This window comes from Entamoeba nuttalli (genome assembly GCF_000257125.1).
Source record: "Entamoeba nuttalli P19 unplaced genomic scaffold asmbl_2385, whole genome shotgun sequence".
Lineage (NCBI taxonomy): Eukaryota > Evosea > Mastigamoebida > Endamoebidae > Entamoeba > Entamoeba nuttalli.
Window position 1 is genome coordinate 1 of NW_008575279.1, and position 13,352 is coordinate 13,352.

The 13,352-nt window shown below is 25.3% G+C and overlaps 8 protein-coding genes across 8 annotated transcripts; 3 read left to right on the forward strand and 5 right to left on the reverse strand.

Annotated features, from left to right (window-relative positions):
- Positions 1 to 137: 137 nt before the first annotated feature.
- Positions 138 to 707, reverse strand: ENU1_022100 (signal peptidase I protein; the record flags this gene model as incomplete). The annotated part of the gene is made up of 1 exon (XM_008857027.1): positions 138 to 707. The coding sequence occupies one exon, from the start codon at positions 705 to 707 to the stop codon at positions 138 to 140; it is 570 nt and encodes a 189-aa protein (XP_008855249.1).
- A 166-nt stretch (positions 708 to 873) lies between these two features.
- On the reverse strand, positions 874 to 1,257 carry ENU1_022110 (40S ribosomal protein S10, putative; the record flags this gene model as incomplete). The annotated part of the gene is made up of 1 exon (XM_008857028.1): positions 874 to 1,257. One exon carries the CDS (start codon positions 1,255 to 1,257, stop codon positions 874 to 876), a length of 384 nt encoding a protein of 127 aa, XP_008855250.1.
- Positions 1,258 to 1,505: 248 nt separating this feature from the next.
- ENU1_022120 (hypothetical protein) lies at positions 1,506 to 4,203 on the reverse strand (the record flags this gene model as incomplete). The annotated part of the gene is made up of 2 exons (XM_008857029.1): positions 1,506 to 1,738; positions 1,788 to 4,203. 2 exons carry the CDS (start codon positions 4,201 to 4,203, stop codon positions 1,506 to 1,508), a joined length of 2,649 nt encoding a protein of 882 aa, XP_008855251.1.
- A 260-nt stretch (positions 4,204 to 4,463) lies between these two features.
- On the reverse strand, positions 4,464 to 5,720 carry ENU1_022130 (DnaJ domain containing protein; the record flags this gene model as incomplete). The annotated part of the gene is made up of 1 exon (XM_008857030.1): positions 4,464 to 5,720. The coding sequence occupies one exon, from the start codon at positions 5,718 to 5,720 to the stop codon at positions 4,464 to 4,466; it is 1,257 nt and encodes a 418-aa protein (XP_008855252.1).
- A 794-nt stretch (positions 5,721 to 6,514) lies between these two features.
- On the forward strand, positions 6,515 to 7,210 carry ENU1_022140 (ser/thr protein phosphatase family protein; the record flags this gene model as incomplete). Its single annotated transcript, XM_008857031.1, has 1 exon — positions 6,515 to 7,210. One exon carries the CDS (start codon positions 6,515 to 6,517, stop codon positions 7,208 to 7,210), a length of 696 nt encoding a protein of 231 aa, XP_008855253.1.
- A 132-nt stretch (positions 7,211 to 7,342) lies between these two features.
- ENU1_022150 (steroid 5-alpha reductase, putative) lies at positions 7,343 to 8,101 on the forward strand (the record flags this gene model as incomplete). The annotated part of the gene is made up of 1 exon (XM_008857032.1): positions 7,343 to 8,101. One exon carries the CDS (start codon positions 7,343 to 7,345, stop codon positions 8,099 to 8,101), a length of 759 nt encoding a protein of 252 aa, XP_008855254.1.
- Positions 8,102 to 8,159: 58 nt separating this feature from the next.
- On the reverse strand, positions 8,160 to 12,194 carry ENU1_022160 (hypothetical protein; the record flags this gene model as incomplete). The annotated part of the gene is made up of 1 exon (XM_008857033.1): positions 8,160 to 12,194. The coding sequence occupies one exon, from the start codon at positions 12,192 to 12,194 to the stop codon at positions 8,160 to 8,162; it is 4,035 nt and encodes a 1,344-aa protein (XP_008855255.1).
- A 541-nt stretch (positions 12,195 to 12,735) lies between these two features.
- ENU1_022170 (hypothetical protein) lies at positions 12,736 to 13,319 on the forward strand (the record flags this gene model as incomplete). The annotated part of the gene is made up of 2 exons (XM_008857034.1): positions 12,736 to 12,961; positions 13,018 to 13,319. 2 exons carry the CDS (start codon positions 12,736 to 12,738, stop codon positions 13,317 to 13,319), a joined length of 528 nt encoding a protein of 175 aa, XP_008855256.1.
- Between the last annotated feature and the right edge of the window lie 33 nt (positions 13,320 to 13,352).

The following is a 13,352-nucleotide window of genomic DNA, read 5'->3' on the forward strand; positions in this document are numbered from 1 at the left end:
AAAAAAAAAGAAGGGAGAAGGATAAGAAAATGATGAATTAATTAATGAAAGGTTTTATACATTTATATATTACTTTATTTTAATAAAGTTTGTTTTTAACAGAAAAAGAAAAAAGATCAAAAATGTAATTCAATTGATTATTGGTCTTTGTTTAATAAAACACTGATTAACAATAACCCAATAACTGTCCATTTAAGGATTGGATAATCAGTTAATGCAATTGTAATCATTCCTACATATGGAATATGAGCATATGATTTTCCAATAATTTGATGTGGTTTTAACCATAAAGGACCTCCATATAATCCTCTATCATCAACAGGATTATTATCTCCTTTAGTCAAAAAACGAACATCACCTTTAGTATCTTTATGAATTTCTATTACTCTGTGAATGATTGGAATTCCTTTAGATGGTAAATTATAAACAATAATATCACCTATCTGAATATTGTCAACACCACCTTTATTTGTTAAAAACATTAAATCACCTCTTTTAAATCCTGGTTCCATAGAACCACTTAATATAACAACAATTGGTGCTTCTGTGAGAAATAAAATACAAAGTGCTTTCCACATTATTACAGCAGATGCAACAATTAATCCAAACTGAGTAACATTTTGAATAATTAATCTAGGACCCATAGACATAAGAGATTGAATAGGAGCAAACATCTCAATTAGGTACAACTGAATATCAAGTTTCATCTATGAATGTATTAAAAACAATTCTAATTTCTTTTTATTATTCAAATAATATTTCTTTCTTTTATTATTCTCTTTTGATATTATGTTTTATTTATCTCTCAGAAAGAAAAACTATTTCTTTTAAAGAATAAAACAATTAAATCAAAATACCAACTTAAACTTTCATTTATTCAGCTTTTTTCATTTCTGGTTTCTTTCCTGCATTGAAGTCCCTCTTAAGCTTTCTTTCTCCTTGGATTTGCTTAGCTTCTTCATGAACAGCTGTATGAATGCTTTGTTTAAGAGTTGATGGAACAGCATCTTCTGGAAGAGCAAGTTTTTGTCTAAGATAAGCAATTCCTTCATCATTAAGTGTCCAATAAAGACATCTCCAGTTGCAGGTTTCTTTAACACACTTTTTAGTGGCAAGACCTTTCATCAACATAAAGACTTGAAGATTTGGAATACCGAATACTGGATGGAGGCAAACAAAATCTTTATGGCAAACAATGCATCCGTCGTTGAAAAGTTGTTTATAAATGGCGATGATATCTTTGGTAGCAATTCTCATCTTGACTGACTCTTCCCAACAGTTCTTTTTTTCAGTTTTCTTTTTTAATTCCTAGGGTTCTTTATTATTTTTTATTTCTATTTTACTATTCTTTCTACTTTTTTTACTATTCTTTATTCCTTTTGTTTTTCTTCTTTATCTTTTTTTCTTCTTGTTGTATATAACACTTCCTTTTATAACAAAAACTTCTTGAAAATTTAACCTAATTTTATGTTTTATTGATAATGCCTTTAATTCTTTGTTAATTGTTAATGTATACTTTCTCGTGAATCACTTCCACTTTCTCCACCTTTTGTTTGTTGTGGTGCTACATACTTAACTGAGACAGAACTCGACCGTCTTGGTGTTGGTGAGCTATTTAATATTGATGATTTAGGTGTCTTACTTTCTTTATGTTTAATTTGTTTTTCAGGGTCTCTTGAACAAATTTTGTCAAGCCAATTTAAGCTAACACAATTATTATGAAGAATTGTATTACAATCTAAAGTATAAATATATATTTATTATTATTAAATAACAATATAACAAACATTCACATAATAATCCTTGTCTTAAATGTACTTTTCCTTTACATTTAGCACAAACACCTTCTTTATTATTAACAAGATATGAATGTCGATAATATCCTGTAACTAATGATTGAATTTCACCACCACATCCAAAGAATAATGTATAATTTGAAAGATGTTTTTCTGGATTTTCAATATTAAGAATACATCCACCAACTAATTCACTATTACCAATTGTAGCAACATTATCTATTTTTAATTCAGTATTATTAATAGCTTTAATTGATCCATCTCCACAACATACCCAAACATCATTAATAAATGGAGTAAGTGTATTTGGTTTATTTACTTCAAATGTAATTGGTTGTTTTCCTTTTTGAAGAACAGTAATACAATCTTTTGTATTTAATGCAATATAAAGAGAATTATGTAATGCTAAAATATTTGATACAGGCACTTTTCCAATTTCTTTTATCATTATAAATTTACTTTTTGGTGTTGGTGGAAATTCTGTTCTAAAAACACCACCAATAGTACCAACATGTAACATTTTCTTTAATACACATGCACTTGTAGTAAATGATGGAATTTTTAATTTATACCATTTATATTTCATTTTCTTACTAAATTCAATAAGAGCAAAATCCCCTTGTTCTGAAAGAATCCAAACAATACCTTTTTCTGATCCAATTTCAACAATTCTTGAAGCTAATGAAAGATCACATTTAACTTCATTTCTTATATCTCCATCATAAATATTTATTGTTCCATTTTCACTTCCACAAATTACTTTTTTATTTATTGAATGAACTGCAGATATTCTCCATGGTAATGTTATACTTGTTATTTCCATACAATCCATACTATTAAATGTAGATATCATACTTTTATTTCCTTCTACTTTTTTACATGCCCAAATAGTTCCATTAACTTCCCAAACATGTGATATTATATTCATATCATCTTTTGGTGATGTTATATCTTCTTTTTCACTTTGATTAACTTTAGCAATTAATTCATCAACATCTCTTGCTGCTTCTCCAGTACTTGATATTGTATCTTTATCTCTTGGTGGTTCAGTACTAGAACCAAATGGTGAACTTTTTGTTGATCCAACATTTAACATTAATGGTGAATAAATTCCTGTAAATTCACTTCCTCTTCTTATTTTACGTGATATAGTTGTTCTTGATGATGAAATAATACCATCATCTCCTAATTTTATTGGAGATACATCTTTTTTCTTAAACTTATCATTAAATAAATAAATTTCTCTAAGTATCATATCATAATTCTTTAAATTTTCTGGTAATTTTTCTTGAAATGAAGAATGACTTTGAGTAGAAAGATAAAGTTGTTCTATTGCTACATTTGTTGTATATCCATATTGAATAAATGTTGGATTTAAAATTGAAATACATTTATTTTGAATATGTAAAAACATTAGTCTATGATAAAAATGATCTTTCATTAATTCTTCAACTTCATTAATACTATTATTTAATTCATTAATATTAGATAATGATTGAATTGTAGTAAATAATGATTCACAACATGATTTTAATACTGAACTTTCATTACTTTCTGATTTAAATGATAATCCTGATAATCCACTTCCTCTTTTTTTTAATGTTTCATTTTCTTTTTTAATTTTTTTATAATTATCATTTAATTCTTCATATCTCTTATTTAAATCATCATAATTATCTTTTAATTTCTCACTTTGTTTAATTTGTTCTTTTGTTGAATCTCTTTCTTGTTTAAGTAATACAATATCTTGATTTAAACTCATAACTTTCTTTTCTAATAATGACTGTTGCATTCGTAAATCATCTTTCTCTGTATCTACATTTTTTATAAGTATAGCATCTGTAATTTTTGTTCCATCTAATAATACCCTAAACGTCATTTCTAATTCTGATGGTCCAACCCCTCCATTAATCATTTGTCCTTGTAATGTATGTAATTGTTTAATAGTTTCTGCATGATTTTTTCTTTCATCTTCAATTTGAGTAACAAGATCTTCACGTTCATTTTTCATTTTAGTCATTTCAGCAAGTATTTTTTTCATACTATTAGCAGATTGTAATATTTGTTCTTTTCGAGTCTCATTTAATTGTGTTGCTTCATTCAATTTATGTGTCAATTCTCTAATCTTTCTTTCTAACTCTTCCTTTTGTGCAATAGTTGTTCTTTTTAATTCGGAATATTCCTTAATAATATTTTCAAGCATTTCTCTCGTATCGTCATCATCAGTATCATCATCAGTTCTACTTTCTTCACTTTTTTGACTATCTACACTTTTGGAATCTGAATAACTATCACTATATGACTCATCATCATGACTATATTCTCCATTATATGAATCTGATTGTGACTCAGTATCACTAACCTCACTCCCTCTTGTCTTTTCTACTTGGCTTTCCTTAACGCTCATTCCTCGTTATATTTGCTTTTTCAAGTGAGTTCCTTCTTTTGGATTTTTTCTTTTTTAATTACCTAATTAATACTAATTATAGTTTATTTACTATTCCTGATAGATTGTCTTCGTTCGTAAGAGAAGCTTGTTTTTCTCTCTCCAAACTTTCTAAAAATCTTGTTTCTACCACTTTACTGTTTTTATAACTCCTTTTTCTTACTTTTATTTCTAAAATACAAAAACAAATCGTATAAGATAAACCTTTTTATAACACTAAATTATTCCTCTTCATCCTCATCATTATGTACTTCTACTTCTACTCCATTTGACTTATCTTCTTTCTCTTCATTTCCATCATAATATCCTTCATGTTCTCTTGAGGGATTCATGTAATTAACTAGCTTTAAGACATCTCGAGTTAATTTACAAGACAAACAAGGTGCTACAATGGCAAATCCATGAATTAAAGCTAAAACAATTAAAATAGGAATAAATGCACATGTCCAATAATAATTATGTTTACTTCCAATATTTAATCCAATTAAAAATGTTTGAAGAATATAAAAACTACATTTAATCCATGCCCAAATAATGAAATTAATATCAAATTTTTCTGATATTGGTCCTGAAAAGAATGTTGTAATTTTAATATTAGATAACGTTTCTTCTATTGCATTAATAAAAAGATAAACTGCAAAAACCCAAGTAGCTGCTGTATATTCAGGTTCTATTTCATTTATTTTTCTAATATATTGTGCATACCATAAACAAGATATAAATCCAAGTAATATACTTGATTTAAGACATTTAAATGTAACATTTTTAGTTATTTCATAACAAGAATATTCATATTGATGTTTTATTTTTTTACCTTCTGGATTTATTGTTATAACAATATTTGGTTCAAAAAACTGTTTAATACTAATCACAAAATCAAAAAATACAAAGAAGAATGCTGGAACTAAAAGATTTCCCCAATGTGTATTAATACTATCATCCATTCCAATTGAAATAAAAATAATTGTTAATAGAAAACTTACCCATTTCATAATTGAAAGAATCTTATTCAAAACTCCCTCTACAAATAAAGATGAAAAAATAGGTATTAATATATAAATATATATTGGTATTTCAATACATGCAAAATACCATGTCTTAGGAACATCTAATCGAATTAAAAACATTATAATCCAAACATCAAATAACCCTACTATTATTATTAATAATGGAATAGAACAACATGACATACAATTTAAACATAATGACATTTGACAAATTAATTCTTGATATTCAAAAATGGTATATCCAAACAAATCATATACTCGTTTATTTCTATAATTTGATAAGAAATTATATGCATCAGTAATTTTTTGAAATTTTTCAGCTGCATCTTCTTCTTTAGATTTATCAGGATGATATTGTAATGCTAATTTACGATATGCTTTCTTAATATCTTCTTCATTTGATTTATTTGGTAATCCAAGAATGGAATAAAAATCTTTTGGATCACTAAAATCAGGAGTATATTCATCCATTCTTTCTGTTTTTAAAGAAGAAAGTTTTATTTAGTAAAGATACTATTTGGTATGTTTCTATCATTCATTTATTATATTTTATTATAATGTTATTCTATTTTCTAATTCTTTATTGTATTTCTTAATTATCTTTTTAATTATTACTTTTTAGGTTTTTTAAACTTCTTTCCTTTTTAAAGCATAAAAAACTCTATGTAAGTAATAAAAGAATCATTTGAATTTATTTCTTCAAATAGTCCTCTTCTATTTAGACCCTTCTTTCTTAAGTAATATTCTTTTGTTCTTTATTGTACTTTCATCATCTTTTTAGATTTTGATTTACTAATCTTTTTGTTTTATAAGAAGAGGAATTTTAATAAATGTTACTTTACTTATATATTTTTCAATTTCCTTTTCATTTTATGATTTGGGTATTATTTGGGTTATTATCTTCTTAGATCAAACAAAAACGAAAATGAGAAAAGACAATATCAATCTTGTTTAGATTAAGAGAAAATGAAGATGATTCTCCTTGATGAAAAAGTCAGAAATATGTTTTTCTCTTTTGTTATGCTTCAAAGGGACAAAAGTCAAGAAAAATACATTTCTTTTTAAAAAGCAAAATGGAAAACTCAAAATAAAATTGAAGATGGAATTGTCCAATCAAGTGAAAATTCGGCATTTTAATATTCTCTCACCATCAAAAGTAGACGTCAAAGTCATTATAAATATCGTGGTTACCAAGTAAACAAAAAATGCAAATATAATTAGTTTAAAAAGAAAGAGTATCAGATAAAGAGAACTTCTTTAATTACATGACCCGACCATTATTGATAAGCATTCTTTCAGACACACATGGATTACATGAAAAAATAAAGATTAGACCATGTGACTTTTTGATAATTTGTGGAGATATAAGTGAGAGAGGAAAGAAAGGGTCATTAAAAGGATTTAAAGAATGGTTAAATGATGTTCCAGCAGACAATATTATTTTAGTTTTTGGGAATCATGAAAAGAAAATTATTAAGGAATTAAAAGAATGGTTAGAAGATATACCAAGACTTTATATTCTTAGTGACTCAATTCAAATAATTCATAATATCCAATTTCTTGGATTTTCTTTTCCAGTAAATGACCAAATTGTTGAATGGGCAAATAATAATGTTATTAAAGAATTACCATTAATTATTGTTAGTCATGAACCTCCATATGGAATACTTGATCTTAGACAAACAACTAGTACAAAAAATAGTAAAAAATATAGGCATGGTGGTTCTAATCCACTTCTTCGATGTATTATTTCATTACAACCACAACTTTGTTGTTTTGGTCATTGTCATTATTCTACAGGAACAAAAAGATATGGAGAAACATTATTTGTAAATGCAGCTATGGTAAATGAATTTGGACAACTTTGTAAACATCCAAAAGAATTAATTTGTTTTAACAAATATTTCTTTGATGCAGTTTGGAGAGATTCTGTAAAGGATAGATATTTTCTTTGTGAATAATGAATGTATTGATTAATATTTTTAATTGGAATATAGTTTTTCTAATGACTCCAATTTCTTAAAGTATTCTTTTCCTTTTGAAAAGAACTTAATAAACAATTATTTCATAATTTTAATTATAGTAGAATTAAAATGAATAGTGAAAGTATATATTATGTATTTCTTCTTGTAATGGTGATAATTGGATTTATTGTATTTGTTATACTTCATTATGTTACTGCTGGATATGGAATGTTTCAAACTGATAAATGGGGAGTAACAATAAACAACAGAATTGGATGGTGTATTATGGAAATTGTATCAATGATAGGTATGCTTATCTTTTATGTCTATTCTTCTGTAGATGAAATAGTCCCAAAAATTTCATTAATTCTTTTTGTAATTCATTATTTTAGAAGAAGTATTATTTTCCCATTAAGAATGTCAAAAGGAGGGAAAATGCCTATTATTATAATGTTAATGGGAATGGTATTTAATTTATGTAATTGTTATGCACAAGCAGGATGGTTATTTTTATATCATCCACCATATTATTATTTAGGATGGTTTAATACTCCACAATGTTATTTTGGAGTGTTAATCTTTTTTGTTGGAATGGCAATTAACGTTCATTCTGATGAAATAATAAGAAACCTTCGTAAAGAAGGAGAAACAGAGCATAAATTACCTCAGGGTGGGTTATTTGATTATGTTACATCTGCTCAGTATTTTGGAGAATTAGTTGAATGGTTAGGTTTTTCTATATTTACATTATCTCCAGGTGCTATTGTATTTTTTCTTTGGACATTTGCTAATCTTATGCCAAGAGCAAGAAGTATTCATTTTGCTTACAGAAGAAAGTTCAAAAACCAAGTTGGTGAAAGAAAAATTTTGATTCCATTTATTTATTAATCTAAAATTCAATTAATATTTTATTTGTTTTTACAAAATAATGATTTTAATCAACAAGTTAAGCCATGTACCATGGAATAGATTGTAAACTTAATAATTCCATATCATCTTCTGAAAATATACTTTTGTCATATTTTAATAATTGACCAAACTTTCTTCTAAATGACATTAAGGTATTATTACAATATTTCTTAATTTGACTATTCTTTGGTTTAAAATGAAGAAGTTGATGAACTGCACTTTTAATTGAATTGTTAATAAAGAGTGTTCGAGATAGTACAATGCATGATAATGCTGTAATATAAAGATGTTCATTACTAATATTATTATCTAATTGCTTTTCAGTAATCTTTTCACAAAATTCAATGTCATTTGTTTTTTGAATATAATGTGTCATAAGATCAGAACAACAAGAATTAACTATAAAGTTATTTGTGTTCATCATTTTATCAAAGTTAAGTTGACTTACAAAATCCAAATTATTCATTGAGCACAAAGTATCAAGCACTAACAGTTTACCATTTTTATCAGAATCAAAATAAAGTTGTTGAATCTTCTCAACAAATTGGGATTGAACTTCTTTCTTTACCATACTAATTGGTTTTAATATTTTAGAATTATCAAATGGATATAATTTACTCAAAGTATGAATAGTTTCAATACAAAGTTCAATAGTATTACTATTAATTATATGAAGAGCATTGAATATAACATTTATATTAGCATTGAGAGTAGTATTAGAAGTTGATTTATTGTTATCTTTTAGTATTTGGAGGAGTAATTTGATAATTAGTTTGTTAAATCGGTTATCATTTATTAATATATGAATGAATTTACTGATGTCTTCTTTATAACATCCACAAATTACTGTTCCATTAAACAATGTACTAATTGTTGTTTCAATCAATGAATAGTTACAAAAACTATATTTGATTACAAAGAGAATGATTGTTTTGTTATAATTTCCTTTAATAATACTTTTAATGCATCTTGAATAGATTTCTTTTAATAAAGTATAATCATTCTTAATGAAATTATGCATTATATTTTCATGATCTGAATTTATTACTTGAAGCCAATCTATGCAATGACTTAAAATATATTCTTGACATTCTAATCTTTCTTCTATTCCAAATGATTTAATTCCTGCAATAAGTCCTTGAAGAATGTAGAATTTCCCTTTGTTTTCTGGTTCATACTTGTTAGTAATTACTTCAATAATATTTTTAACTTCTTTGAATGTGAAGAAATGATATAATATTATAAATATATTTTGTTTTAATGGAATAGTTCTTTGACAGTCATAGATGAATGGTGTTTCAATACATTTTTCAAGCATTTGATGAGTACAATGTTTTTGAAGAATTTCATTAATTTTATTATTATGAATTTCATTGTCAATTACTTTAATTTTATATGAATCAAATACATCATTATATCCACAATATATAATGTTCATTATTTCATTATTTTCTTTGATAAATTCATTTCTATCATTATTTATGATTTTAGAATGGGGTTGTTTTTCAATTGAATTAATTACTAATGAAACAGTCATTAATAGTATAAATGATACAGCAGCACTTGTTTCTTTATTGATTTGAAGACTATAATCAATGAATTGGTAAATGTTTTCATCAACCAATAATTCTTTTTTTGTTTTACAATATTGGTTTATTGAATTAAATAATTGGTTCATGTTATTAAATGTTAATGGAATACATCTAATCAATTGGTTGAATACTTTGAATCCATTTGTGAGGTTAGAACAAATGTATTGATTATTGAGTGATTTCAATAACATTTCAATCATTGATGTTTCATCCATCACACCCAAAGTGTCTTTTTTCATCAAATGAATTACTTTTTTAATGTTTATATCTTCAATTCTTTGAATTAAATAACCGACACTATTATTAAAAATATTTCCTCCAATAAAATATTCAATTGGAATAGAGTTTAATTTCTTTTGTTTTGTAGTTAATAAACTTTTATTAGTTATTGGTTTATTTAATTCTTTACTTAGAATTAAATATATTTCAAAAATTCTGTCAAGACATTCTATCTCTTCATTCATTTCACTTAATTCAATAGAAATAAAATCTCTATTAATAATATTATAAATTTCATTAGTAATTAACATATTTCCTTCATCAATAAGAGTGTTCTGAGGATTTCTCTTAATACAATTCTCAACAATACTATAATATAATTCTTGTAACTTTTCTTCTTGTTTCATTGAACTTAATTTCCTTCCTATAATTGTCATTCGTTCAATTAATATCTGTAATTCATCCTTAAAGCATTTATTCATGAAATACAATGTTGTTTGGTCAATTTTAATTTTTTGTACTTCTTGATAAATATATGTTTGGTGTTCTTTATCAATACAAACGTTCATTACAAAATTATATAAACAATCTAAATGTGATGTAATACAATGTTTTATGTATCTATGAAATATTTCAATCAATCTATAATCATTTTTATCTTTATTATAGGAATATAGTAATGTATCAATGAAAATACCTTTTACTTCATCAATCACTGTTTTTAATATATCGTATTTTATAAATGAATCAAATATTTGATAATAAATTTCTTCATTCTTGATAATCATTTCTTTATTCATCCCACTTTTTAATAGTCTTAATAACATAATACTTCTCTTTGTATTTTCTTCTTTAATTTCTTTCTTTTCTATTAATTCTTCAATACAAAATTGTGTAATTTTCTTAGACCATTTCATAGATTGATGGCATCCAATAAAGATATACTGAATATGTTCCATGTCAATATTTTTCTCTATACATTTGTCAATAACCATATTCAAGATCCTTTGACAATATTCATGTTTTTCACTGAATAATAATAAATAAATGTTTGATAAGTTCTTTCTATTCTTATCATTTACTGGAATAATTCCTTCAAGTATATTTTTGGTGGTTGTGACAATAACTTCATAAATGATTGTTTCATATATTCCTTTTTGTTGTATTAATTTCCATGATGCATAAATGAAATCACAAAATAATTGAATAATTTTTATGTTCTGATGTTTTATGATGAATTGTGAAATCAATTGAATAATATTTGTCATTTCTTCATGAGACATTTTAATCATTTCTGGAATCATCAATACAAAGATATTAATAACTCCAATTTGTACTAAAAATATATTATCATCATTAAAATCAATAACTTGACTTATTTTTAATATCTCTTGAATACTAGTCTTTGGAAATAATTGAATTAGTGAATAAAATATCGACTTTGCATTATATGGTTTGAGTAAAATAAGACTTTCTCCTAAAGAATGTATTATTGTTTTAATGGCATTTCCATTCTCAATAAATTCCATTGTTTCTTGACAAATTTCTTCTTTATAGTTTCTTAATGTTTGAACAAAATATTTTGTAAAATAAATTCCTAATGGTCTATTAACTAGATGTTGAATTAAATGATCCATCTCTTCAAGTATTGCTTTTTTGTTATGAACAATTCCATAAACTAACAATAACCCAACAAGTTTCATTTCATCCAAACCATCTACTGTATATAATTCTTTGAGACTTATTTGGTAATTCTCATTATTTTTTTCTTTGACTATCATGTCATTAATCTTCATATAATCTGGACTTTCAACACACTGCATTTCTTTAGGATACCATTGAATAAGAGATGTAATTCTTTTCTTTAATGAAATGTCTATGTCATTACTTTTCATCCTCTTCATAACTTCTTCTTTATCAAAGAATTTTGACAAAAATATTTGTATATCAACAGGCATTTTAAGCATTTTACTATTCATAAAGGAAGAATCAAGTCGTAATTTCTTCCATCCATCATGTTTTATTGGATGTCTCACAAATTGTGTTTCTGTAATGAGTCGTTCCATTAACAAATGAGTATAAAGAGTAATACATTTTAAACTCTCTTTATCAGCTCTCATAGCCATCTGAGTTAATAACCTTATTATCTCTTCTATTTCTTCATCTCTTAAATCAGCATTATTTAAGAAAAACCTTATTTCACTGATATTTTCAACTGGATATTCTTCAATACATCTTATCATTATCTCATGGGTTTGCATTGTTTAAATGGACTAAATGAGTTTTAGATTCTTTTTCAATTCTAAAGATACTTATATAATTCTTCAAAAAACTTCATCAAACTACCTTAACTTCCACTGATTTTATGTAAAATATCTTCATTGTGAATGTTTTTCATTATATTTCGTTATACAAAACAAAAAATAATCTCAATAAAAACAAAAAGTACCAAAGACTTCAAGTGAGTTAGTATGACAAGAAATAATCAGGAAAAGCAATCATTATTATTTTGTTAAGTCAAATGCAATTCTAGTAGTCAATTCAAGAATTATAAAAATACTATAAAATGTACTATAAATACTCAAATCAAAGATTCAGGAAAAAAGAATCTTCTTTGATCCAAAAATATAAATTAGAGGCGAGAGAAGTAGATCCAATTAATAGTGCATTGAAATAATCATGAAACATATGCCACGTAACAATGAAATTCGATGAAAATGTAAAAATAGAAATAAGGAATATTCCGATTCAAAACCCCAGTGAGTAGTTAAACTCGGAAGTCTATGAAATATTCATCAGTTCATGAGTTGTATTGAAGATCAAAGAGCTGTTTTATGCCAATGTACAATTTGTAGAAAAGTTAGATTCTTTACATCAGAGAAACCAAAAATTAAAACAACAAGACTTTGTGTTTTGATACTTCAATCATTGAAAGAAATAAAACCATTACAAGATTATTTTAATTTGAGAGATGACGTATATTCTTTCATTCAACAACATTGGAATATATTATCCAATCTTACAACATGTTTGTTTTAATACTAAATAAAATGAAATATAAAAATTGTATTACTTATTATGTAGTTAAGAAACAAAATTGGAAGAAATCAATTCTTGATGCCTTTAATCATTGTCCCCAAATAGAATCAGGAAAAGGGTTGTTTAATAACAGAGGATATTATAAATTGAAAGATGGAACTATGACATCTATTAGTGATGATACAGAGACATTAACAACTATGAATTCTATAGTAATGGGTTCCATTCAAAATGTTGTTAATCAACTATATAACAATTTATTAATTTTAAGTAAATTTGGTAATGACTCAATCGCTCAACAACATTCATATATTATGATGAATTTGTTAACTTCACTTTGTAATTAATATACTTCTTTTATTAAATCTTTTTTCTTTTTT